The 27,555-nt window shown below is 45.4% G+C and overlaps 1 protein-coding gene across 1 annotated transcript in view; it reads left to right on the plus strand.

The window, feature by feature from the left end:
• aldh1a3 (aldehyde dehydrogenase 1 family, member A3) overlaps window positions 1–16,785 on the plus strand; it is a 149,855-nt gene extending 133,070 nt beyond the window's left edge. Inside the window, exons 9-10 of the mRNA XM_080214456.1 lie at window positions 7,673–7,747; window positions 16,324–16,785. Of these exons, the coding sequence (XP_080070582.1) occupies window positions 7,673–7,747; window positions 16,324–16,396 (148 nt within the window). The 3' untranslated portion in view covers window positions 16,397–16,785. The remainder of the gene's footprint in view (window positions 1–7,672; window positions 7,748–16,323) is intronic.
• The last annotated feature ends 10,770 nt before the right edge of the window (window positions 16,786–27,555 follow it).

Raw genomic sequence — 27,555 nt, forward strand, 5'->3', positions numbered from 1 at the left:
GGGCAATGGAAGCTGATTCAGTCAGAACTTTCCAAAGGAAGTGAACATGTATTGGATAAGGGGAAGATTTAGAAAGCAACGGGAAAGAACAGCAGGATGGAACTAACCACAACACCCTTCTAGCCCAGGTCTGCACAATGGGCCAAATGGCCTCTTTCCACTCTGTAAGATTCAGTCCGTTAATTTACAGAAGGACCTTCACCCACCCTCTCTCCTGTGCCCTCGCTGTTTGTTATTTCCTGAGATCAGATTCATTTCCACATGGAGCAGAATTTTACAGCCCTGTCACAGTGGGGGCAGGGCTGGAAAACACAATGAGTTGTTCAAAAATCCATTCAGCGGGAACGGAAAATCCCACCAGTGGAAGAGGCCATTAAATTCCAGCCATTAAATACCTCCCTGGACTGGAGCCTATGTCAGGGGGGGTGTCGATGTGGGGAGTTACTGCACACGATAACTATCAGAAAGTCAGGATAATCAGCAGGGGCAGTGTGAATGGCTCTGTTGTTCAACAGGAGGGTTAAGGAACAGAACAGCGATAGTTATAGGGAGCCCTATGGTCAGGGGCACAGACAGGTGTGGCCAAGGGAAGAGACTCCAGGATGGTGTGTTGACTCCCTGGTGCCAGGGCCAAGGATGTCTCTGAACAGGCATGGGACATTCTGAAGGAAGAGGGTGAAGAGCCAGAGGTTGTAGTACACATTGGTACTAACACCATATGTAGGAAGAGTGACAAGGTTCTGCAAGGTGAGTTCAGAGATTAGGTAGTAAATCTAGGATCGTAATTTCAGGATTACTTCCTGTGCCACGTGCCAATGGGATTCAGAATAAGAGGATAGTGCAACTAAACACATGGTGAAAGAGCTGGTGTCGGAGGGAGGGGTTTGGATATCTTGATCATTGGAAGCTCTTCCAGGACAGGTGGGACCTGTACAAGAAGGACAGGTTACACCTAAACTGGAGAGGCACCAGTATCTTGGCAGGTAGATTTGCTAGAGTTATTCGGGAGAGTTTAAACTAGTATGGCAGGGGGGTGGGAACCAGAGCAGGAGAAATATCTGAGGGAGAGCTACGGACTAAGGCCAGTAAGATTAAGAGGAAGAGCAGGCTGGGAGTGGTTTTCAAACACAGCGGGACTGGTGATCTGAAGTGCATTTGTTTCAACACGAGGAGTATAACAGGTAAAATAGGTGAACTTAGAACTTGGATTAGTATTTGGAACTATGATATTGTTGGTATTACAGAGATTTGGTTTGAAAGAGGGACAGGATTGGCAGCTAAACACTCCAGGATTTAGATGTTTCAGGCAGGGTAGAGGGGGATGTAAAAGGGGTGGGGGAGTGGCATTACTGGTTAAGGAGAATCTCACAGCTGTACTGAGGGAGGACACCTCGGAGGGTTCAGGCAGCGAGGCAATGAAGATAGAGCTCAGGAACAGGAAGGGAGCAGTCGCAACATTGGGGGTTTATTACAAGCCTCCCAAAAGCCGGAGGGAGATAGAGGAGCAGACTGGCAGACAGATTTTGGAAAGATGCAAAATCAACAGGGTAGTGATAGGTGATTTTAACTTTCCCTATATTGACTGGGACTCACTCACTGTTAGGAGTTTGGATGGGGCAGAGTTTGTAAGCAGCATCCAGGAGGGTTTCTTGATACAGTATAGCCCAACTCGGGCTATATTAGACTCTACACTGGGGAATGAGTCCAGCCAAATGATTGAAGTTTCAGTAGGAGAGCATTTCGGAAACAGTGATCATAATTCCCTAAATGTTAAGATGCTTGTGGATAAGGACAGGAGTGGTCCTTGGGCAAAGATGTTAAACTGGGGGAAGACTAACAACAACAACATTAGACAGGATCTGGAGAATGTGGATTGGGGGAGGCTGTTTGAGGGGAAATCAACATTCAACGTGGGAGTCTTTCAAATGTCAGTTGATTGGAATCCAGGGCCAGCATGTACCTGTGAGGATGAAGGATAAGTGTGGCGTGTATCGGGAACCCTGGATCAAGAGCGGTATTATGAGCCTCGTCAAAAAGGAAAAGGAAGCATTTGTAAGGTCTAAAAGGCTTAGGACAGATGAAACCTTTGAAGAATATAAAGAACATAGGAAGGAACTTAAGGAAGGAGTTAGGAAGGTTAAAAGAGGCCATGAAAAGTCCTTGGCCAACAGGATTAAGGAAAATTCTAAGGTAATTTATATATATGTAAAGCGCAAGGAAAAGGATTGGTCCATTCAAGGATGGTGAAGGGAATCTATGTGTGGAAGCTGAGGAAATGGGTGAGATACTAAATGAATACTTTGCCTCAGAATTCACCAAAGAGAGGGACTTGATGGATGAGGAGCCGAGGGTAGGGTGTGCAGATATTCTGGGTCATGTCGATATCAAAAAGGAGGAGGTATTGAGCATCTTAAAAAGCATTAAAGTTGATAAGTCCCCAGGGCCTGGTGGGATTTACTCCAAAATACTGAGGGAGGCGAGGATGGAAACTGCTGGGGTCTTGACAGAAATTTTTGTATCCTCATTGGCTACAGGTGAAGTTCCAGAGGATTGGAGGATTGCCAACGTTGTTCCATTGTTTAAGAAGGGCAACAGGGATAATCCAGGAAATTATAGACCGGTGAACCTTACATCAGTGGTTGGAAAATTATTGGAAAAGATTCTTAAGGACAGGATTTACTCACATTTGGAAAGAAATGGACTTATTAGTGATGAACAGCATGGTTTTGTGAAGGGGAGGTCATGCCTCACTAACTTGATTGAGTTTTTCGAAGAAGTGATGAAGATGATAGATGAGAGAAAGGCAGTGGGTGTTGTATACATGAACTTCAGTAAAGCCTTTGACAAGATACCTCATGGTAGACTGCTGCAAAAGGTGAAGTCACAAGAGCTGGCAAGATGGGTACAGAACTGACTTGGCCATAGAAAGAAGTCTCATAACACCAGGTTAAAGTCCAACAGGTTTATTTGGCAGTAAACACCACTAGCTTTTGGGGTTTGCTCCTTCCGAATGGTGTTGTGAGACTTCTTACTGTGTTTACCCCAGCTCAACGCTGGCATCTCCACATCTTGGCGATAGAAGACAGAGGGTAGCAGTAGAGGGGCTTTTCTGAATGGAAGGCTGTGACGAGCAGTGTTCCAGAGGGATCAGTTCTGGGACCTTTGTTGTTTATAGTATATGTAAATAATCTGGAGGAAAATGTAGCTGGTCTGATTCGTAAGTTCACACATTACACAAAAGTTGGTAGAATTGTGGATAGTGAAGAGGATACAGCAGGACATAGACCGGTTGGAGACTTGGGCAGAGAGATGGCAGATGGAGTTTAATCTGGACAAATGTGAGGTAATGCATTTTGGAAGGTCCGATGCATGTAGGAGTTATACAGTAAATGGTAGAACCCTTAGGAGTATTGACAGGCAAAGAGAACTGGGCGTACATGTTCACTGGTCATGGAAGTGGCAATGCAGGTGGATAAGGTAGTTGAAGACACACGGCATGCCTGCCTTCATCAAACGGGGACACTGAGTATAAAAATTGACAAGTCATGTTGCAACTATACAGAACCTTGGTCAGGCCTCATTTGGAATATTGTGTACAATTCTGGTCACCACACTAAGATATGGATGCTTTGGTGAGGGTAAAGAAGAGGTTTACCAGGATGTTTCTGGTTTGGAGGGTATTAGTTACCAGGAGAGGTTGGATAAACTCAGTTTGTTCTCACTAGAGCGACAGAGGTTCAGGAGTGACCAGATAGAGGTCTATAAGATTGAGTGGCATAGACACAGTGGATAGTCAGATGCTCTTTCCCAGGGTAGAAAAGGTACTAGGGATCTAGATATCTGGGATGTGATGCCTGGGGAGGTGATGGGAGCAGGTACGATAGTGACATTTAAGGGGCATCTGGAGGAATCCATGGATAGGATGGGAATGGAAAGATACGGACTCTGTAAGTGCAAACGGTTTTAGTTTAGGCAGACATCATGATCGGCGTGGGTTTGGAGGGCTGAAGGACTTGTCCCTGTGCTGTACTGGTCTTTGTTCTTTGATAAAAGGCTCATTTTCAGGCTGGTGAAGAGTCACAGGAATCAGCGCTGTAGCCTCAACTAATCAAAATCTAATTTTGTTATTTGACTCGTATTGTCGCCAGATTTACTGATGATATAAAAATAGGTCAGAAAGCAAACATTGAGGGGGATACAAAGAGTCTCCAAGGGAATATAAACAGTGAATGAGCAGGTGGAGAATAATGTGGGGAAATCGTGAGGTTGTCCACTTTGGCAGAATATTATTTTAATAGCAAGAGACGGCAGAACACTGCAGTACAGCTGTATGGCCTTGTATGTGAATCAGAAAAGATTAGCATAAGGCACAGCAAGTAATCAGGAAGACAAGTGGAGTGTTGGCCTTTGTTTCAAGGAGAATAGAGTTTAAACATCTCTCTGTAACTGTCCAGGGTATTGATGTGATTGCACTAATGTACCCAGCTTTCATCCTCCTACTTAAGGAGAGATATAATTATATTGGAAGCAGTTCAGAGAGGTTCACCAGTCTGATTCCTGGGATGAAGGGGTTTGCCTTAAGGGGAAAAGTTGAGCAGGTTGGGGCTCGTACTCAGTTGGAGTTTAGAAGAATAAGAGGTGATCTTATTAAAACATAAACAAGTTTGTGAAGGGACTGGACTGAGTCTCTCCCTTCCTGTGGGAATCTAGAACCAGGTGGCAGAGTTCCAAAATCGGGATCCTCCCATTTAAAACTGAGCTGGAGAGGAAGTTCCTCTCAGAGGGTCAATAGTGTTTGGAATTCTCCATCCCAGAGTGGAGGCTGGATCACTAAATATGTCCCTGGGTGAGTTAGAGAGATTTCAGATTGAAACGGGTTTCGACGATTATTGGGGGACAGACAAGAGAGTGCAGTTGAGGTGACCATCAGCTCAGTGATCTCACTGAATGGTGGAGCAGGCTTGAGGGGCCAAATGGCTTCTGATGACTTTAATCTGTTAGTCCTGCCCATGAGGACGCTATAACACGGTGGCACAGGGCTAAGTGCTGCTGAGTCACAGCTCCAGGGTCCTGGGTTCAATTCCGGCCTCAGGTCACTGTCTGTGTGGAGTTTGCACATTCTCCCTGTATCTGCGTGGGTTTCCTCCAGGTGCTCCAGTTTCTTCCCATGGTTCAAAGATGTGCGGGTTAGGTAGATTGGCCATGCTAAAATTGCCCCTTAGTGTCAGGGGGATTAGCAGGGTAAATGTGTGGGGTTACAGGAATAGGACCTGGGTGGGATTGTGGACAGTACAGATTTGATGGGCCTGATGGCCTCCTGCACTATACGGATTCTATGAACACACACAGGTAACTGGCAGCAATGCTCAGCCTGTTGAGGTGCCTGGTTAAATACTGCATGATGTGGATATGCCGGCGTTGGACTGGGGTAAACACAGTAAAAAGTCTGACAACACCAGGTTTCAGTCCAACCGATTTATTTGATAGTAAACTCACAAGCTTTCGGGTTAGCCCCTTCGTCAGGTGAATGGAGAGTTCTGGCCTCAGACAGAGCATATAAAGCACAGACAGTTTACAGATTACTGATTAGAATGTGAATCTTTACACCTAACCTGCTGTTCAAGTCTTAAAGTAGCCGACAATGTGTGTGGAAGGAGCACTGATCACAGGTTAAAGAGATGTGTATTGTCCCCAGACAGCACAGTAAGTGAGGTTTTGCAAACCCAGGCAAGTCACGGGGGTTACAGATAGTGCGACATGAACCCAAGATCCCGGTTGAGACCGTCCTCATGTGTGCGGAACTTGGCTATCAGTCTCTGTTCAGCGACTCTGCGTTGTCGTGTGTGGTGAAGGCCGCCTTAGAGAATGCTTACCCAAAGGTCAGAGGCTGAAAGTCTGTGACCACTGAAGTGTTCGCCATCAGGAAGGGAACAGTCTTGCCTGGTGATTGTCGAGCGATGTCCATTCATCCGTTGTCGTAGCGTCTGCATGGTCTCCCCAATGTACCATGCTTCGGGACATCCTTTCTTGCAACGTATCAGGTAGACAACGTTGGCTGAGTTGCAAGAGTATTTACCGTGTACCTGATGGATGGTATTCTCACGTGTGATGATGGTATCCGTGTCGATGATCCGGCATGTCTTGCAGAGGTTGCTGTGACAGGGTTGTGTGGTATTGTGTTCACTGTTCTCCTGAAGGCTGGGTAGTTTGCTGCGAACAATGGTCTGTTTGAGGTTGTGTGGTTGTCTGAAGGCAAGAAGTGGGGGTGTGGGGATGGCTCCGGCGTGATGTTCGTCTTCATCAATGACATGTTGAAGACTCTGGAGAAGATGTCGTAGCTTCTCCGCTCCGGGGAAGTACTGGACGGCAAAGGGTACTCTGTCCACTGTGTCCCGTGTTTGTCTTCTGAGGAGATCGGTGCGGTTTTTCGCTGTGGCGCATCGGAACTGTCGATCTGTGAGTCGAGCGCCATATCCTGTTCTTATGAGGGCATCTTTCAGGGTCTGGAGGTGTCTGTCACGATCCTCCTCATCTGATCAAATCCTGTGTATACGGAGGGCTTGTCCATAGGGAATAGCTTCTTTAACATGTTTAGGGTGGAAACTGGAGAAGTGGAGCATTGTGAGATTGTCTGTGGGCTTGCAGTACAGTGAGGTGCTGAGGTGACCGTCCTTAATGGAGATGCGTGTGTCCAAGAATGCAACCGATTCTGGGGAATAGTCCATGGTGAGTCTGATGGTGGGGTGGAATTTGTTGATATCATCATATAGTTGTTTCAGTGATTGTTCACCATGAGGCCAAAGGAAGAAAATGTCATCGATGTATCTAGTGTACAGCATCGGTTGAAGATTCTGTGCAGTGAAGAAGTCTTGTTCGAACCTGTGCATGAAGATGTTGGCATATTGAGGTGCAAATTTGGTCCCCATGGCTGCTCCGTGTGTCTGGATGAAAAACTGGTTGTTGAAGGTGAAGACATTGTGGTCCAGGATAAAGCGGATGAGTTGTAAAATTGCATCTGGAAACTGGCAGTTGTCAGCAGTTGAACATTGCTCGACAATCACCAGGCAAGACTGTTCCCTTCCTGTTGGCGAACACTTCAGCGGTCACGGGCATTCAGTCTCTGACCTTCGGGTAAGCATTCTCCAAGGCGACCTTCACGACACACGACAGCGCAGAGTCGCTGAGCAGAGACTGATAGCCAAGTTCCACACACATGAGGACGGTCTCAACAGGGATCTTGGGTTCATGTCGCACTATCTGTAACCCCCGTGACTTGCCTGGGTTTGCAAAACCTCACTCACTGTGCTGTCTGGGGACAATACACATCTCTTTAACCTGTGATCAGTGCTCCTTCCACTCACATTGTCGGCAACTTTAAGACTTGAACAGCAGGTTAGGTGTAAGGATTCGCATTCTAATCAGTAATCTGTAAACTGTCTGTGCTTTATATGCTCTGTCTGAGGCCAGAACTCTCCATTCACCTGACGAAGGGACTAACCCGAAAGCTTGTGAGTTTACTATCAAATAAATCGGTTGGACTGAAACCTGGTGTTGTCAGACTCCTTACTGTGTTATACAGTATCAGCCAGCAGATGGCGGACTCTGCCTCACCTCATCAAGTCCCTGTATCGGGATATACAGAAGTTTAAATCTATTTCTGTTTGTGTTTCAGGATTAATTGCTACAATGCCCTTCATGCTCAGGCACCTTTTGGAGGCTTCAAGATGTCTGGAAATGGAAGAGAACTGTAAGAATTTTTATACCATATATTTTCATCTGAATATAGCTCGAGCTGGTTAGTTCCTCTTCCTGTGTCTGAATTAAAATATTGAATAATCTTTTCTGTCAATCCACTGAGACTGACCCGCTTTCCCCTCTGTTTTCAGTCTGTTGGTTAATGTAAGCTATATCTGATCGAAATGTCTATCTGAGGTTATAGTAGGTAATTGTGTGTAGGACTCTTGAACTGGGGTAGTTAGAATGACTGGATAATGAACAGGAACAGCTCAGGCTGTAGGAATCTTATTGGGACACAAATTCAGAGTGCAGCTCTTCCCAGGTGTAAAGTGAGGGCTGTTTGGGGCTATTTCTGAGCCCCCCCCCCCCCACCCCGTCCGCTGCACCAGCGGGCAGTGCCACGCCACAAGCTGGTCCTCTCGTTGGCAGGATCTGTCCAATTAAAGGCAGCGGATGGGTTCCTCGTGCTGTCCACCCAATCGGATGGTCAGCAGATGACCTTGCTGCAATAGTCGGACATCTTCTAGTGAGGTACTTACTCTGTGGCCACAGCTGACAGGCCCCCCCCCCCACCCCCGCTGGAGGGTAACTCCCCCACAGGATGGTAATCCTGTTCGGGGGAGTGGGGGCAGTTACTCCCCAGCCCTCTCCCTCACCAACACTCAACAAGATGCTTCCAGGCACCTACCCAGCTTTGGTTTCAGCAGGGATCCTGTCCGGGGAATGGGAGGATCCCAGTGATCCTAGAATCATAGAATCCTTCAGTACAGAAGAAGTGATGTGGAGATGCCGGCGTTGGACTAGAGTAAACACAGTAAGGAGTCTGACAACACCAGGTTTAAGCCCAACCCATTTATTTGATAGTAAACTCACCTGACGAAGGGACAAACCCGAAAGCTAGTGAGTTTACTATCAAATAAATCGGATGGGCTTAAACCTGGTGTCAGACTTCTTACTGTGTACAGAAGAAGGCCATTTGGCCCATCGGATCTGCACTAACTCTTTTTTTAGTTCATTTTTGGGAAACTCCAGAACTCCCGGCCACCTAACGAAGGGACAGGCTGTCCCGAAAGCTTGAGGCTTTTGCTACAAATAAACCTGTTTGGACTTTAAACTGGTGTTGTGGGATTTCTTTGTGTCATTGGCAGGCCAGCATTTATTGCCCATCCCTAACTGCCCTTATTCAGAGGACGTTTGACCTCATTGCTGTGGCCCTGGAGTCACATGTAGAGCAGACCCGGGTAACGACGCTGGATTTCCTTCCCTAAAGGACATTAGTGAACCAGATGAATTTTCCGACAATTGACAACTGTTTCATGGTCTTTAGTAGATTCTTAATCCAGATTTTTTTGTTGAATTCAAATTCCACCATCTAGCAGGATTCGAACCCAGGTCCCCAGAACATTAGCTGAGGATCTGGATTAATTGCCTAGCAATAGTACCCCTTGGCCATTGCCTCCCCAAAGCCACTGACCTTGTTCCTTTGCCTGGGGCTAGAGCACTCTTCACAGCCGTTGGTCATGTTTGAGCTGCAGTTCCAGCCACAAATCCACACCATCACTTCCACTTTCACACACTGTAAACCTGATCAACTTTGCCCCAGTCTCAGTTCATCTACTCCTGAAACCTTCATTCATGCTTCTGTTACCTCAAGACCTCACACATTTCCCGTGGCTAATCTATCTAAGCCACACATCTTTGGAGTGTGGGAGGAAACCGGAGCACCTGGAGGAAACCCGCACAGACATGGGGAGAACTGAATAGAAAGGCTTTGCAATTTGGTTAGAAGGGATTTCCGCTCAGGTCGTACTGGGTATCAGACATACAGCAATGGTAGATCATTGAGATTGGCGGAGTCAAACTGCTGGATGTTATCAGTGGAATTTGTTGTGTTTTGGGATGACGGACAGAATGGAGATGAGAAATAAGAAACTCCACAGTCACCCAAGGCTGGAATCAAACCTGGGTCCCTGGCATTGTGAGGCAGCAGTGCTAATCACTGTGCCACCATTGAGGGTGATTTCTATTTTGAGTAGAACAGAAAGGTCCAAGGTGTATCCTAATCTGGGGGAAAGGACTGGGAGTGAGTTGAACTCCTCTGGATGCTCAATAGCTAAAGTTGCTTTAATTGTCGACTGTCCCTCAGTTGGAGGATGATGAGTTTCTGCTGTGTGTCGTCATTTGTCTGAACAGGCTGATTCTCAACCCCGCAGATCTCTGGCTGTGTAATAATTTCATCGTGACTTCACATTAAGAAGGGTTTATTGACAGCAATATTTACAAGCACAAGCAGTGGTCTGACAGAACCACGGCACGGTAGCACAGTGGTTAACACTGCTGCTTCACAGCTCCAGGGTCCTCCAGCTCAGGTCACTGTCTGTGTGGAGTTTGCACATTCTCCTCATGTCTTCATGGGTTTCCTCCGGGTGCTCCGGTTTCCTCCCACAGTCCAAAGATGTGCGGGTTAGGTTAATTGGCCATGCTAAGAAATTGCCCCTTAGTTTCCACGGATGTGTAGGTTAGAGGGGATTAGTGGGTATAATATGTAGAGATATGGGGGTAGGGCCTGGGTGGGATTGTGTTGGGTGCAGACTCGATGGGCCGAAGGGCCTCTTTCTGCACTGTAGGGTTCTATGATTCTATGAACTAGACGACACGATTAAACTCTCTGCCCACCCCCCACCCCCCCTCTCCATGCACCCCCCCCCCCACCTCCCCCTTAAAGGGGCCATGCCACCACACTCTTTCCATCTTGAGCTTTGGAGTTCACCTATGGAGAAAACAGAAGGAACATCATTAAACAAAGGCAAGCACCACTCAACAAGACCAGCAGGGAACCGTTGTGAAAATCTCATCACAGTTTCACTCTGTCTGGAGGAACATTTCAATTCGATATTCTGATCTTCAATGAGTAAGGTGCCTGAGAAAGCTTCGGCAAATAGTGAACTCACCATTCCAGGATCTTCAGTAGCTGTTGTCCCTGGCTCCACACTTACTACAGGATCTCTTTATCAGTAACCGCTGAACTCCAGTCCTCTACAGGGGGTACCTGTTGGTGCCCTGCATCAAGCCCAACTCTTTTCCTCAAGTGATCCACATGTTATTTCACAAGACAACTTTGTATTTCTACAATGTAGGAAACTGGTCCTGTTCTTTCCACAATGTCAGTCTTGCTGCATGGTTCCTGGCCACCACTAGATCATTAACTTGGAAAACTCCAGCCTTCCCTGAATCATGGTTTTGTTTCTGGGACCTTAGTCTATCTCTACCCTCCTGGCAGGACCTGGTGGGGGAAGATTCTTTCCAGCCATTCAGAAGCATCTAGTCTATTGTGGTTGATTTTTTTCAGACTTTTGCCTGAACTCTTGTGGAGCTCGTGTCAAGGACACAAGCTTTCGTTCATTTAATCTGGAGGATGTGGTGGAGGCGTAGCTGACAGGATTTCTCTGGGGCTCTTACATATCATTGAAACACAGGCCAGGTCCCACTGCAGAGGAGGAGTGTGGTGACAACTGGGATTTCTGTTAACTTGCCTTGTTGTCAAATACACACTGCCATAGTTGTACAAGTCTAAATTCACTCAGCTAAGAGTCTTTAATCTCCTCGTCAATGGTGACCTTTTGAGCGAGGTGGCTGCGAGTTTTGAGAAGTGTTCAGCACATTCCAGAGTGATGTCTTTAACATATTTGGGTTGGGGGGATATCTGGATGACTGGGTGCAGTTTACTCTGAGCAACATTCAGGGACAAGCTGAGTTTCTTGCATGTAGAATCGAAAAGATGGAGAATGGTTTGCAAATCGGGTGCAGAGTGGAGAAGAACACTGCAGTAAACTGGAGTTCATGTGTGTCTGCGGTGAACACTTTAACCTCAGTTGCCTGCATGCGAAAACTAAAGAGTATTTCATCAAGGCAGACTGCAGTAAATCTAGGAAATGGAAAGCCACAGATAGATTTTAAATAGAAAGGGGTTATCACACAGCCTTGGTACTTACATCTTCTGTATTTGCTTGAATGTTGGGGCAGAGAATGGTCATTTGCCTCTATAACTTTCAATGAGCAAGTCTCACACTGATATCTTACTCACCTTCATATTATATGGTCACTAAACACCTGCACAGTCCCAAAACATACCCCAGTCTCAGGGGAAGAAATCCAGAGTGTCACTGCTTGTACTTGAACAGTAGCCAGAAGATATCACTGCTCAAAACATCTTCCCAAGGCTTGGATCCAGACTCCCCTTGAAACTGGAACAGCTGGGAATACTCAGCAAGTCCGGCAGCATCAGTAAAGAGAGAAGCAGAGCTTACAGCCATGATTTTCCAGCCTCGCCGAGCCTGGCATAATCTGCACCAGTCCTGGAAAATTGTGTGTGGGCCTAAAAACGGATTTAACGCCCAGCACCAAATACAATACCATCGTCCAGGTCCCTTGCACCAGGCTGATTAGCATCTCTAAAGTAGTATTTAAGTATTCTTAGCCCACTCGACACCGGATTCTCCCAGCTGTCCAGATCATCGGGCAACGCAAAAACCCAGCAAGAATCACTGCTAGCCTCCATTAGCAGAGGTCAGCTGTGATACTCGGGGTTCGGAGGCTAATGAGGACCCTGGCTGCTCTGGGACGTGGCTGGGCAGTGCCAAGTTAACACGTGGGCGTAAATGTGGGTGGGGTCTGAGAGTGGGTTCATGAACAGGTAGGGCATAATGCCCTGATGCTAGTAAGCTATGTTGGGAAGGGGGTGGGGAAACATGCTACTGATGGTGGTGGGAGGGGGTGCAGATGGGGTGAGGAGGGGATCTTCCAGCACACTGTAAGATTGGGGCACCCTGTAAAACTGGCAACCCATCACTTTACAATCAGACTGTAAAAAAAACAGCACACAATTCACTGCTCTCCCAAAAACTGACTGAGTGTGGGAAAGTTGTGGTCCTGTCCACACCGGATAGGCTGCTGTGGGTCACTTCAGTTCTCTCGCCTTTGTAGAAACATTGTAACTAGGAGTTGGGACGTCTTGTTGAAGTTGTACAAGACATTGGTAAGGCCACACTTGGAATATTGTGTACAGTTCTGGTCACCCTATTATAGAAAGGATATTATTAAACTAGAAAGAGTGCAGAAAAGATTTACTAGGATGCTACTGGGACTTGATGGTTTGAGTTCTAAGGAGAGGCTGAACAGACTGGGATTTTTTTCGCTGGAGCGTAGGAGGCTGAGGGGTGACCTTATAGAGGTCTATAAAATAATGAGGGACATAGATCAGTTAGATAGTCAATATCTTTTCCCAAAGACTGGGGAGTCTAAAACTAGAGGGCACAGGTTTAAGGTGAGAGGGGAGAGATACAAGAGGGTCCAGAGGGGCAATTTTTTCAGAGTGGTGAGTGTCTGGAACAAGCTACCACAGGTAGATACAATTTTGTCTTTTAAAAAGCGTTTAGACAGTTACATGGGTAAGATGGGTATAGAGGGATATGGACCAAATGTGGGCAATTGGGACTAGCTTGGGGGTTATAAACAAAGGGCGGCATGGACAAGTTGGGCTGAAGGGCCTGTTTCCATGCTGTAAACCTCTCTGACTCTAAGCAGAGTCGGCCATTCAGCCTTCAGCTACTTCACCATTCATTTTGATCATGGCTGTTCATCAAATTCAATGTCCTGATCCCACCATCCACCCCACCCCCCTCCATATCCCTTCAGCCCTTTAGCTTCAGGAGCGATATCAAATTTCTTCTTGAAATCAGACAACGTTTTGACCTCAACTACTTTCTGTGGCAGTGAATTCCACAGATTCACCACTCTCTGGGTGAAGAGATTTCTCCTTATCTCAGTCCTAAAACATTTACCCCTTATCCCCAAACTATGAGTCCTTGTTCTAGACAGCCCCACCACTGGGGACATTCTTTCTGAATCTATCCTGACTAACCCTGTTAGAATTTTATAAGTTTCTATGAGATCCTTCTCACTTTTCTAAACTCCAGTGAATATAATCCTAACTGATTTAGTATCTCCTGGCAATGACAGCCATGCCATCCCAGGAATCAGCCTGGTAAACCTCCGCTGTGCTCCCTCTGTAGCAAGGACATCTTTCCTCAGATAAGGACACCAAAACTACAGGCAATACTCCAGGTGTGGCCACACCAACTCCCTGTACAACTGCAGTAAAACATCCCTATTCCTATACTCAAATCCACTCACTACAAAGGCCAACATACCATTTGCCTTCTTTACTGCCTGCTGTACCCTCACGCTTACTTTCAGCGACTGATGCACGAGGATTCCAAAGTCTTGTTGCGTACCCACCTCTCTCAATTTACACCCATTCAAATAATAATCTGTCTTCCTATTATTGCTACCAAAGTGGATAACCTCACATTTACCCACATTATACTGCACCTGCCATGCAGATCCCCACACCATCAGCCTGTCCAAATCACACTGAAGCATCTCTGCATCCTGCTCACAGCTCACCCTCCCACCCAACTTTGCATCATCTGCAAATTTGGAGATAATACATTCAGTTCCCTCTTCCAAATCATTAATATACAATGTGAACAGTTGGGGGCCTATCAGAGATCCCTGCGGAACCCCACTAGTCACTGCTTGCCAATTGAAAAAAGATCAATTTTTGCCAACTCTTTGCTTCCTATCTGTTAACCAGCTTTCTGTCCGTCTCAAGACACTACTTGCAATCCAAGTGCTTTAACTTTACACAGTAATCTGTTATGTAAGGCCTTGTTGAAAGCATTAATAAACCACATCCACTGGTTCTCCTCAGTCAATTCTACCAGTTACATCCTCAAAGAATTCGAATAGATTTGTCAAGCATGATTTCCCCTCTGTAAATCCATGCTGACTGTGTCTGATTATCCCACTGCCTTCCAAATACTGAGTTATGACGTCCTTGATAATGGACTCTGGCAACTTCCCCAGTGCTGACATTAGGCTCACTGCTCTATAGTTCCCTGTTTTCTTTCTACCTCCCTTTTTGAGAAGTAGATTTACATTAGCTACTCTCCAATCTGTGGGAACCAGTCCAGAGTCCAAAGAATTTTAGAAAATGACTACTAATTGTTCTATTATTTCCAAGGCCACTTCCTTATGACGCTTTTTATTTGGAAAGTACCTCGCAAATTGAAGACCTTTCACTCCTGATGTTAATGAGATCCTTCCTGCTGATCACAGAGTAGGTCCAGAATTCCCAGTTTTTAATTCAGACATCCAGTATCTGCAATATTTTAATTTCCCATTTGAAGTGTTTCGTCTCTAACTATGAGAAGTCCAGCAACACTCTTAAAAGAACTCACTTCATTGATGAGGCCAGGGCAGTCTGTGTCCCTTATCACTCTGTTACCATGGTGAGCTAAGTACAAAGCATGCTCTACTTGAGAGAATCTAGAAGAATCTTGCCAAGGCCAGTCTTACATCACCGTACATAACTCCTTATTGGACACAGCACGTAGGTCCAATCCCAGAGACCCACGCAATACTGGTCCGGCCCGAGGCAGTGGGTTTTAAGCCCCCGCTGCTCGTTTCCCATTGGGCACCCCCCCCCCACCCTGCCCACCCACCCCCGTCCCCACCCACCCCCCTCTGAACTGAACCCTCCATTTGAATTGGACTTGCTCTTTTTATAAGATAGTTGGTAGATCGTGAGCTAGCTGTTCAGACCAGGACGAGGAAGGAGATTCTGAGCATGTCGTTCGTCTCACTGCGATATTTTTGCACTAGTGGACCTTCTCGGACTGTGGTTTGATATAATTTAAGCAGGAAGCCCATTGGCCGCTTCCTGTCGCTCGAATTTTGGGTATGTTCACAGTTAAATTCAGTATTTGCGGCTTTACAGAACGATACACTGCCTGCTTTCCCTTCCAGTGGGTTTAGTCACAGGCTAGCTCAGGTTTGAAGAATGTTTATTATCTCCACAAACCAAAAATGAAGCCTGGTAATTATTGGGAGTGATGGTTTTGTGAAAATTTAGTTCTGACATCAGCTTCCTGGTCACTGCTGTTTGACAGAAGTGCTAAGCTGGTGTTTAGCAGCGTTGTCTCCTGCAAGCCCAGTGTTTTGACGGGAACACTGGCCACCAGTAATGTCCAGGCTGAAATGGGTATGTGTAAGAAAGGTTTTAATGACCAATTTCACTGGTTGACTGTCAGGCGCCTGGCAGAGGGATGAAGTTTGATCTAATAATTTTGGGTTTTGCAGTGTACAAGTTGAGAAATTTCAGCAAAGTGGTTCATTCCTGTGTGGACGGAAAGGAGAGTTCCCTCTCTCTGCCTTTCTACCAACACGGGATCTGCTTTAGGTGGGGGTCAGGTAGGAAGGCAGGAAATGGGGAGGGTGTTCAATGTGGTATCAATGAGTCTGCACCTCTCACATCAGACCAGTGGAAGTCTCAGCACATTCACTTGTTTGGGAATAGCAGTTTCACCAGGGAAACTCTACAGAAATGGGAGATCAGTCCGACAGCACATAGTGAGGACTGAAAGTTGCGGGTAATCTTCTTGTAAATGTCTGCGGGTGGATATTCTTTGATCAGAACTCTGAGTTAATGAATCACGCTGAGTTTTATTGTGTTGTGTCAAACAGGGGTGAATACGGACTGAGGGAATACACAGAAGTGAAAACTGTCACTATCAAAATCAGACAGAATAACCATTAAACTGGCAAGAAACAGATGGTGAAACGGCAGAAGACGTCTGAAGAAAATCTCCATCAAAAAGGCAACACTGACAAAACCAAGTTTTTTAACTAGACAAAGTTTGTTAAGTTCCTAAGAAGTAATTTCTGACTTTGCACAAAAGAAAATATTTTGTATTCTTTGTAACTTAGAATTTGTAGATTTGGTTTAATATACAGCATTCTATAATGGTGACTGCAGGAATTCACCCTTTGTATTCACGTGGCGATGCTGGTTATTGGCAGCTTTAAGCTGTGGAGGATTCTGGTTAATGGTGGCAATAGGTTAATTTACTAGCATGGTGAGGAAACTTACCAGCATTTACTGGACAAAGTTATAAATTCACACTCTTAGCATGGAGCTTTACTACACGGGGGGGGGGGGGGGGGGGGTGTAGAGAGAGGAGGAGGTGGAGGTGGTGTGGCACGGCAGCACAGTGGTTAGCACTGCTGCCTCACAGCACTAGAGACTTGGGTTCAAATCCCAGCTTGGGTGACTGTCTGTGCAGAGTCTACACATTCTCCCCATCTCTGCATGGGTTTCCTCCAGGTGCTCCGGTTTCCTCCCACAATCTGAAAGACGTGCTGGTTGGGTGCACTGGCCGTGCTAAATTCTCCCTCAGTGTACCTGAACAGGCGTTGGAGTGTGGCGGGCAGGGGAATTCACAGTAACTACATTGCAGTGTTAATATAGGCCTACTTCTGACACTAGTAAATAAACTTTAAAAAAACTACTCAGTGGGAGGGTGTTAACTGGACTCAAATTTTCTATCCAAGAACAGCCATCCAGTAGATAGACAGGCAGTGACATTTTAGAATGATTTTAATGTGACAAAATATCCCACGATAATTCACAAATAGGTAATGAGAAATCAGTTAGCAAGGATCCAAGCTCATTGTTGGCAAAGCTTATCGCAAAGGCTGTGAATTTGTAAAATAATGTTAATAATGTAGAAGCAAATATATATCTAAGTGTGCACATCTCAATCTTGGAGTGAGACGTGTTAAATTGTTAGTGGCTGGGCCTCGTGTAGAATCAGCACTGGGCTATGGAGGTCTCAAGTTAACAATTGTTAGTATCTTAATCATTTTCCTTCAGGTTTAGGTTCTTCACAATTTCTTTCTAGTAAATGTTATGCAAGTGTATAAGGGTTTAATTGATGATTTTCTAGTTTTTGATTAACTAATGAGGGTCCGTTACAATGCAATATTTTGTTATAAATTATTGTTCGGATTATGAGAACTGTTTCTGTATTTTGATTAAACTCATTTTTCATTGTAACATTTCTGGGAGTGTGATCAACTCTCAACGCCCTGGGTTAAATAAGAACAGTAGAAATTGGTGATGAAGTCATCATTCAGCCCAGCAGTCCCCCTGCCTTCAATGCTGTGCTGAGTTAACCCTCGCGTGGAAAATTAAGCTGCTATTTTACGGACAAGTTTTGTCCTCGAGCTGTCCACAAGCGAAAGAGATTCAGAAGATGCCAACTGCAATTCTTTAACAAACACAACATGCTTTGTATCATATCTTTTACGTTGTGATCCCACCTGTTGAGTGTTGAACAATCATCACACAGCTATCTAGCAAAATACTGCAAATGCTGCAAATCTGAAATAAAAACAAACAATGCTGGAAAATCTCTGCAGGACTGGCAGCATCTGCGGAGAGAGAAACAGAATTCATGGCCAGAATTCTCAGCCAAACCTCCATTCACTGCGGGATGGGAGGATCCCGGCTGCGAGCAAGGTCGGAGAATCCAGCTTCCAGTTTCAAGTCCAATATGATTTATTCCAGAACTAAATAGTTTCTCACCAGCAGAGTTATTGATACAAAGGTCATCAGTGAATAAATCACTAATTAAATGAGTGAGAGTGAGAACTAGCGATGAACACTAGAAGGAATATTATTGGGAAGGGGAAAGGATGATATAAACAAACTAGGATGAGGAGTAGACCATTCAGCTTCTCGAGCCTGCTCCGACATTAAATAAGATCATGGCTGATTTAACCGGTAGAAATAGCAGAGATGCTCAATGAACACTTCACCTCAGTACTCACGGTGGAAAAAGATCTGGGTGGTTGTAGTGCAGGCTTGCGGTGCTCTGAAAAGATTGAGTATGTGCACATTAAGAAAGAGGATATGTTGGAGTTTTTGAATAGCATCAAGATAGATAAGTCGCCGGGAACAGATGGGATATACCCCAGGTTACTGTGGGAGGAGAGGGAAACAATTGCAGAGCCTCTGGCGATGATCTTTGCATCGTCAATGGAGACGTGAGAGATTCAAGAGGATTGCAAATGTGGTTCCTATATTCAAGAAAGGGAACAGGAATAGCCCAGGAAACTATCGACTGGTGAGTCTAACCTCAGTGGTTGGTAAGTTGATGGAAAAGATCCTGAAGGACAGAATTTATGAACATTTAGAGAAGTTTAGTATGATCAAAAGTAGTCAGCGTGGCTTTGTTAAAGGCAGATCGCATCTTACGAGCCTGGTTGAGTTTTTTGAAAATGTGACTGAACACGTTGACGAAAGAAGAGCGGTGGATGTGGTTTTTACGGACTTCAGCAAGGCGTTCGAAACGGTCCCCCATGCAAGGCTTATTGAGAAAGTGAGGGGGCATGGGATCCAAGGGGCTGTTGCTTTGTGGATCCAGAACTGGCTTGCCCACAGAAGGCAGAGAGTGGTTGTGGATGGGTCTTTTTCTGCATGGAGATCGGTCACCAGTGAAGTGCCCCAGGGATCTGTTCTAGGACCCTTGCTGTTTGTGATTTTTACAAATGACCTGGATGAGGAAGCGGAGGGATGGGTTAGTAAGTTTGCTGATGACACAAAGGTTGGTGGTGTTGTAGACAGTTTGGAGGGATGTCAGAAGTTGCAACGAGACACAGATAGGATGCAAGACTGGGCGGAGAAGTGGCATATAGATCTCAACCCGGATAAGTGTGTGTTGGTATATTTTGGCAGGTCAAATGGGATGAAGGAATATAATATTAAGGATAAGACTCTTAGCAGTATGGAAGATCAGAAGGATCTTGGGGTCCAGGTTCATAGGACTCTCAAATCAGCTTCGCAGGTAGAGGGTGTGGTTAAGAAGGCGTATGGTATACTGGTCTTCATCAATTGAGGAATTGAGTTTAGGAGTCGGGAGATAATGCTGCAGTTTTATAAGACCCTGGTCAGACCCCACTCGGAGTACTGTGCTCAGTTCTGGTCGCCACATTACAGGAAGGATGTGGAAGCCATTGAAAAGGTGCAGAGGAGATTTACAAGGATGTTGCCTGGATTGGGTGGCATGCCTTATGAAGATAGATTGAGAGAGCTCAGTCTTTTCTCCTTAGAGAGACGAAGGATGAGAGGTGACCTGATAGAGGTGTATAAGATGTTGAGAGGTACTGAGAGGTAGTGGAGTCTCAGAGGCTTTTTCCCAGGGCTGAAATGGCTGCCACAGGAGGACACAGGTTTAAGGTGCTGGGGAGTAGGTACAGAGGAGATGTCGGGGTAAGTTTTTCACTCAGAGGGTGGTGGGTGAGTGGAATCGGCTGCCGTCGGTGGTGGTGGAGACGGATTCGTTAGGGTCTTTTAAGAGACTTCTGGATGAGTACATGGGATTTAATAGGATTGAGGGTTATAGGTAAGCCTAGTAGGTAGTGATAAGATCGGCGCAACTTGTGGGCCGAAGGGCCTGTTTGTGCTGTAGTTTTTCTATGATTCTATCTGATTGTGGCCTCAACTCTACTTTTCTGTCTACCCCCCGATTCCCTTTGATTCCTTGTCAATCAAGAACCTAACTCAGCCTTACAGATGCTCAATGAGCCAACCTCCACTACTCTCCAAGACAGAGGATCCCACAGACTAACGACTCACTGAGAAAAAAAATCTTCTCTTCGTTTCTATCGTGATGTCTTATTTTTAAATTGTGTTCTAGTCTCTCCTCTCAGCATGCTTGAATGTCTCCCTCGTGGTAGAGATGGGTTGCTGTTGGCCGTCGGTGAAGGCAATTGTTTACCATGGCTTGTTGTTGTTGTCGGTCGGGGAGGGGGTGGGTGGCGGGGTGGTGGTTGGGTGTGGAATCCCATCATAGACCTGCCCTTAACAACTGTAACAAAAAATCCTCGCTTTTATATTCCATTCCATCTGCCCACCAACACTCTAACTTTGTGTGATCGGTGCACCAGGAACCATAGAACCATGAAACTCCTACAGTGCAGAGGGAGGCTATTCAGCCCATTGAGTCTGCACCGAATCTCAAAAACAGCATCTTATCCAGGTGCAATCCTCCGTCCTACCCCCGTAATAACAAGCATTTACCACAGCCAATCCACCTAAGCTATACATCTTTGGACACCCATCAGAGTTCTGCAATCTCTCTCTATTTCAATTGTACACCACTTTTTTATTCTTCCTGCCAAATGGACAAATTTATATATTCCCACATTAAGCCCCATTTCCAAAGCGTTTGCCTTTTCTCTTAACCTCTCTCTGTCCCTTTGCAGACCTTCTTCATGACCTATTTTTTCCTGTATTCTTTTATGAGATGGGGGTGTCACTGACAAGGCCAGCATCTGGTACCCCTCCCTACTTGTCCTTGAACTGAGCTCAGTCATTTCAAAATCAAGAGTCAACGCCTTTGCATTAGGTATGGAACCACACAAAGGACAGACAAGGTAAGGGTGGTAGATTTCCTTTCCTAAAGGACATTAACAAACCAGATGAGTTTTTACAATGATTGACAAGGTTATTATTGCTGAGACTAGCGTTATACTCCAAATTTATTCAATAAACTTGAATTCCACCAGCTACAGTGGTGGGATTTGAACCTGTGACCCCAAGTCTTTCAATTACCAATCCAGTGACATTACCACTACACCATGATCTCCCCACTTTCCTACCTATCTTCTGTCACTGGCAAATTTAACAACCTCACATTGCATCCCTTCATCCAAGACATTGATAGAAATTGTGTTTGGTCATTTGGTAGTACAGAACTGGAAAATAGCTAAAAAAGATAAGTGCAGCTGAAGCTTTTCGTCTTGCATTCATCAGGATGTTACGCAATAGTAAAGGGGACAACAATTTATACTGCATGAGAAGAGGGTGCTACTTGGTTGGCAAGTGTCCTTTGATTAGCAGAGGCATTGCCATGGAGATTACACCAGATGTCAGTCAACTGAGAAGTTAACTGTGACGAATTCAACCACACAGGTTGACTCCAATTGGCCATTGCATTGCCATGAGGAATGGTTGTCCCCTAAGTTTTTGTTTCATTGAAAAAACACAACGCATGTACATGCTCCTGTCTGTGAATGACAGAGCCCTATGTACAAATATGCAGCTTCGAGCATGCATGTGTTAGTCATACTGTGAGTTTGACTAATAATCTTAAACTAGTTTTGAGTGTAATTTTTAGCACAATCAGCATTATTCAGCAAGTGCTGTCCAACTGCAGAATCACATCTAACATTATGCATGACATTCTGAGATTTGCGAGCACGGCTGGTTCTGTACAGTTTGCCTGTTGTGAACAGCTAAAGGGACATGCTGTTTGATTCGGCACATCAATCATTGGGATGTATGATCCGCAGACCGGATATCACACTGGCACTGGAATTAATCTACCACATTACTCATTTGTGTGATAGGCAGAATGTTTCATGGCTTGATGGCAGCATTGAGATGGTGGCTAACTTGTCCCCTGACTCCCCAAAGCTTGTTCACCATCTACAAAGAATAGGTCAGGGGTGGGATGGAATACTCCTCACTTGCCTGAACAAGTGCAGCTCCCACAACACTCAAGAAGCTTGACACCATCCAGGATAAAGCAGCCCTGATTGATTAGCACTCCTTTCACAAATATTCACTCCCTCTACCACCAATGAATAGTGGCACCCATGTGTACCATCTACAAGATGCTCTGCATGAACTCAGCAAGGTTACTTAGAACCTTGCAAACCCAAAACCACTACCATTTATAAGGACAAGGGCAGCAGGCACATGGGAACACCACCAAATGTAAGTTCCCTCCAAATCACTCACCATCCTGACTTGGGAAGATATCGCTGTTCCTTCACTGTCTCTGGATCAAACTCCTGGAATTCCCCCCCGAACAGCGCTGTGGGGCTACCCACAGTGCAGAGACTGCAGTAGTTCAAGAGGGCAGCTCAACACCACTTTCTCAAGGGCAATTTGGGATGGGTATTAAATGCTGGCCTAGACAGCAATGCCCACATCCTATGAATGGAATTTTAAAAATCCTTTTAAAAGGGGATAACGTACAAGCAACTAGTGCATAATAACGCAGAAAAAAGGCTTTGTATCTTAAAATACACAAAGTATTTGGAATAAGGGAGGCAAACTAACGTCACAAGTCAAGGTAAATGGTTATGGTCAAGATTATGATCTCATATCCGGTTTTAAGTCGGTCTGCCTTGTTGTCCAACGAGGGGCATACACGTGGTGGGTCGTACTGGGGCTGCTCTTGGTTGTTCGAGATTGGCCTAGTGCTTCATGTCGTTAGTGTGTGCCTAAACTGGACCAGATACTGGGCAACACAACAGCTCAGTGACTATCACTGTTTGCTGTGCAGACACATGGATTTGGGCCGGTGTCTGTGGGAGTTTGCGCATTCTCCCCGTGCTTGCGTGGGTTTTCTCCGGGTGCTCCGGTTTCCTCCCACACCCCAAAGATGTGCTATTAGGCTGATTGGTGGTAATAAATTGTCCCTAAATTAGTTTCCCTCAATGTGGAATGCCATAAACAATAGATAAGGGTCATGGGTGGAGGGGGGGACTGGTGATGTTAAAATGGCAGCGGGGGCTCGTTGGGCCGAAGGGCCTGTTTCCCGGGCTGTTTTTGTTCTTCGTTCTTTAAAACTGGGAACTTAATATCCAGGGATATTTGACCTTACAGAAAGACAGGAGGGAAGGAAAAGATGGTGGGGTGACAGTGTTATAAGAGATGAAATTAGATCAGTTATGAGAGATAATCCAGGCTCTGGTGATGTAGAGTCTATTTGGACAGAGGTAAAAAGAGGCAGAAGGCATTGTTAGGAATAGTGTCTGTGCATGTTATAGGGAAGGGCATAACGCAACAAATAACTGGAGCATGTAAAATGAATACAGCAGTAACTGTACATGACTTTAATGTTCATGTTGATTGAATTAATCGATTTGGAACAGGAGCTATGACAATGAATTCATAGACTGCATTAAGGATAATTTTCTGGAGCAATATGTCATAGAGCCAAGCAGGGAACAGAGTATCTTGGATTGGCTAATGAGGCAGTTTAATAAACCTAAAAGAAGTAGTGACAGAGATAATGGAGGCACTGGTTGCAATTTTCTAAAAATTCTTGGATTCTGGAGTAGATTCTGGAAGATTAGAAAACTGCCAATGTGACACCTCTATTCAAAAAGGCAGGGAGGCACAAAGCAGGTAATAGGCAGATTAGCCTAACATTTATTATTGGAAAAATGTTGGTATTAATTATTAAGGAAGTAATAGCAGCACATATGGAAAATCACAATTTAATCAAACAGAGTTAGTGTGGCTTCATGAAAGGGAAATCATGTCTGATTAATTTATTAGACTTTTTCAAGAAATTCTCAACCAGAGTGGCTAAAAGGGAACCAGTAAATGGATTTCCAGAAAGCATTCAACAAAGGACCTCACAAAAGGTTAAGTCATAAAATAAGAGCCTAAGACGCTGTAAGTAATATATTGTCATGGATAGAGAATTGGCCATTGGGGAGGTGAGGATAAGGAGTCCTTTTGCAGGTTGGTGATCTGTAACTAGAGGGGTTCCACAGGGTTCAGCGCTGGGACTGCAACTGTTCACAATAAATATTAATGACGTGGAGGAAGGAAGTGGAGGAAGGAAGTGAATGTACTGCAGCCAAATTTGCAGATGACACAAAAATAGATGGAGAAGTAAGTTGCAACAGGGATATAATCTGTTCACAAAAATACAATAAAGTGGGCAAAAAGTTGGCAAATGGAGTGAAATGTAGAAAAATGTGAAGTTGTTCATTTTAGAAGGGAGAACAAAGGAACAGAGTATTATTTAAATGGAAAAAAACTGCAACACAAAAGGGAATTGGGGGTACTTGTGCACGGAGCATGGGTGGTGTGGTGGCACAGTGGTAAGCACTGTTGCCGCACAGCGCCAGGGACCCAGGTCCAATTCCGGCCTCAGGTTACTGTCTGTGTGGAGTTTGCACATTCTCCCCGTGTCTGCATGGGTTTCCTCCCAGTGCTCCAGTTTCCTCCCACAGTCCAAAGTTATGCAGATTAGGTAGATTAGCCATGCTAAATTGACCCTCGAGGACTCTACATCATCAGAGCCTAGATCATCTCTCATAACTGATCTAATTTCATCTCTTATAACACTGCTACTCCACCACCTTTTCCTTCCCTCCTGTCTTTCCATAAGGTCAAATATCCCTGGATAATACGTTCTCGGTTTTGATTTCCTTTGAACCATGTTTCCATTTCAGGGTAAATATGTGGGCTTACAGAATGGGGCCTGGATGGGATTGTAGTTATGCAAACTCAATGGGCCCAATGGCCTCCATCTGCACTGTAAGGATTCTGTGGATTCTATTCTATGGAAACAGAAAGCCAGCGCACAGATGCAGCAGGGAATCAGGAAGCCTAATGGAACGTTGGCCTTTATTTCAAGAGTTGGAGTATAAGAGTAGGGAAGTCTTGCTGCAACTGTACAAGGTACCGGTGAGATCACACCTGGAGAACTGAGAGCAGTTTTGGTCCTGTTACTTAAGGAAAGATTTTATTTCATTGGAGGCAATTCAGAGAAGGTTCACTAGGATGATCCCCGTTATGGACAGGTTGTCTTATGAGGAAAGGTTAAACAGGTTGGGACTCTATTGGGTGGCACGGTAGCACAGTGGTTAGCACTGCTGCTTCACAGCTCCAAGAACCTGGGTTCAATTCCCGGCTTGGGTCACTGTCTGTGTGGAGTTTGCACATTCTCCTTATGTCTGCGTGGGTTTCCTCCGGGTGCTCCAGTTTCCTCCCACAGTCCAAAGATGTGCGGGTTAGGTTGATTGGCCATGCTAAAGTTGTCCCTTAGTGTCCAGAGATGCGTAGGTTAGAGGGATTAGTGGATAAAATGTGTAGGGATACGGGGGTAGGGCCTGGGTGGGATTGTGGTCAGGGCAGACTCGATGGGCTAAATGGCCTCTTTCTGCACTGTAGGGTTCTATGGTTCTATTCATAGAGTGGAGAAGAATTTAGAAGAATGAGAGGTGACCTCATTGAAACATATCGGATTCTTACAGGGCTCGACAGGATAAATTCTGAGGGGATGTTTCCCCTCATGGCGAGTCTAGGATTAGAGAGCACAGTCTCAGAATAAAGGGGCACCAATTTAAGACTGAGATGAGAAGGAATTTCTTCTCTGAAGGTTGTGAGTCTTTAGAAGTCCTTGCCAACACTGAGCTGTGGGAGCAGAGTCCATGTGTATATTTAAGGCTGAGATAGATTTTTATTCAGTAAGGGAATCAAGGGTTGACAGAGAAAGGGCAGGAAAGTGGACCTGAGGAATGCTGAATCAGCCATGATCCTATAGAGTAGCGGAGCTTGCTAGAGGGGCTGAATGGTCGACTCCCATTCCTATTGCTTATGTTCCTATTGCTTAAGAGTCAAGAGCTTCAGGTTTTTAGGTGTCCAGATCACCAACAACCTGTCCTGGTCCCCCCATGCTGACATTATAGTGAAGAAAGCTCCACCAACGCCTCTACTTTCTCAGAAAACAAAGGAAATTTGGCATGTCAGCAAAACTCTCACCAACTTTTACAGATGCACCATAGAAAGCATCCTTTCTGGTTGTATCACAGCTTGGTATGGCTCCTGCTCTGGCAAAGTCCACAAGGAACTACAAAAGATTGTGAATGTAGCTCAGTGAACCATACAAACCAGCCTCCCATCCATTGACTCTGTCTACACTTCCCGCTGCCTTGGATCAGTACCTGGGACTTTGATGTTGTGGCCATTTCAGAGACATGGATAGACCAGGGTCAGGAATGGTTGTTGCAGGTTCCGGGGTACAAATGCTTTAGTCGGAGTAGAGAAGAAGGTAGAAGGGGGGGGTGGGGTAGCATTGCTAGTCAAGGACTGTATCACAGTGTCGGAGAGGAAGTTTGATGAGGACTTGTCAGTTGAGGTAGTATGGGCAGAGATTAGAAATAGGAGAGGAGAGGTCACCCTGTTAGGAGTCTTTTATAGACCTCCTAAAAGTTCTAGAGAAGTTGAGGAAAGGATTGCGGAGTCAATCCTGGTTAGGAGTGAAAGTAATAGGGTAATTGTTATGGGGGACTTTAACTTTACGAATATTGATTGGAATTGCTATACTTCTAGCTCGTTAGAGGGGTCAGTGTTTGTACAAAGCGTGCAGGAAGGTTTTTTGACTCAGTATGTAGATAGGCCAACTAGAGGTGAGGCTATATTGGATTTGGCGCTGGGAAATGAGCCAGACCAGGTGCTAGACTTGGAAGTTGGTGTGCATTTTGGTGATAGTGACCACAATTTGGTTACGTTCACCTTAGTGATGGAAAGGGATAGGCATGAACCTCGGGTCAGTAGTTTTTGCTGGGGTAAGGGTAATTATAAGGCTATTAGGAGTGAATTAGGAAGCATAGATTGGACTAGGAGATTACAGGGACTGGGAACATCCGAAATGTGGAGTTTTTTCAAGGAGCAGCTACTGCGAGTCCTTGATAGGTATGTCCCTGTCAGGCATGGAGGAATTGGTAGATCTAGGGAACCGTGGTGCACTAAAAGAGTTGAGTCGATGGATAAAAAGAAAAAGGAGGCTTATGTTCGGATGAGATTTGAGGGCTCAGGTAGTGCACTAGAAAGCTTTAGATTGGCTAGGAGGGAGTTGAAGAGGGAGTTAAGAAGGGCTAAAAGAGGACATGAGAAGACTTTGGCTGATAGGATTAAGGAGAATCCTAAGGCGTTCTATAGGTATGTCAGGAACAGAAGGTTGGTCAGGGCAAGATTAGGGCCAGTTACAGACAGCAGAGGGAAGTTGTGTGTGGAAACGGAGGAGATTGGAGAAGCATTGAACCAATATTTCTCTTCGGTGTTCACGCAGGGGGACATGAATATAGCTGAGGAGGACA

The sequence above is a fragment of the Carcharhinus amblyrhynchos genome, chromosome 28, assembly GCF_965287045.1.
Source record: "Carcharhinus amblyrhynchos chromosome 28, sCarAmb.v2.hapA, whole genome shotgun sequence".
In the NCBI taxonomy this organism is placed as follows: domain Eukaryota; kingdom Metazoa; phylum Chordata; class Chondrichthyes; order Carcharhiniformes; family Carcharhinidae; genus Carcharhinus; species Carcharhinus amblyrhynchos.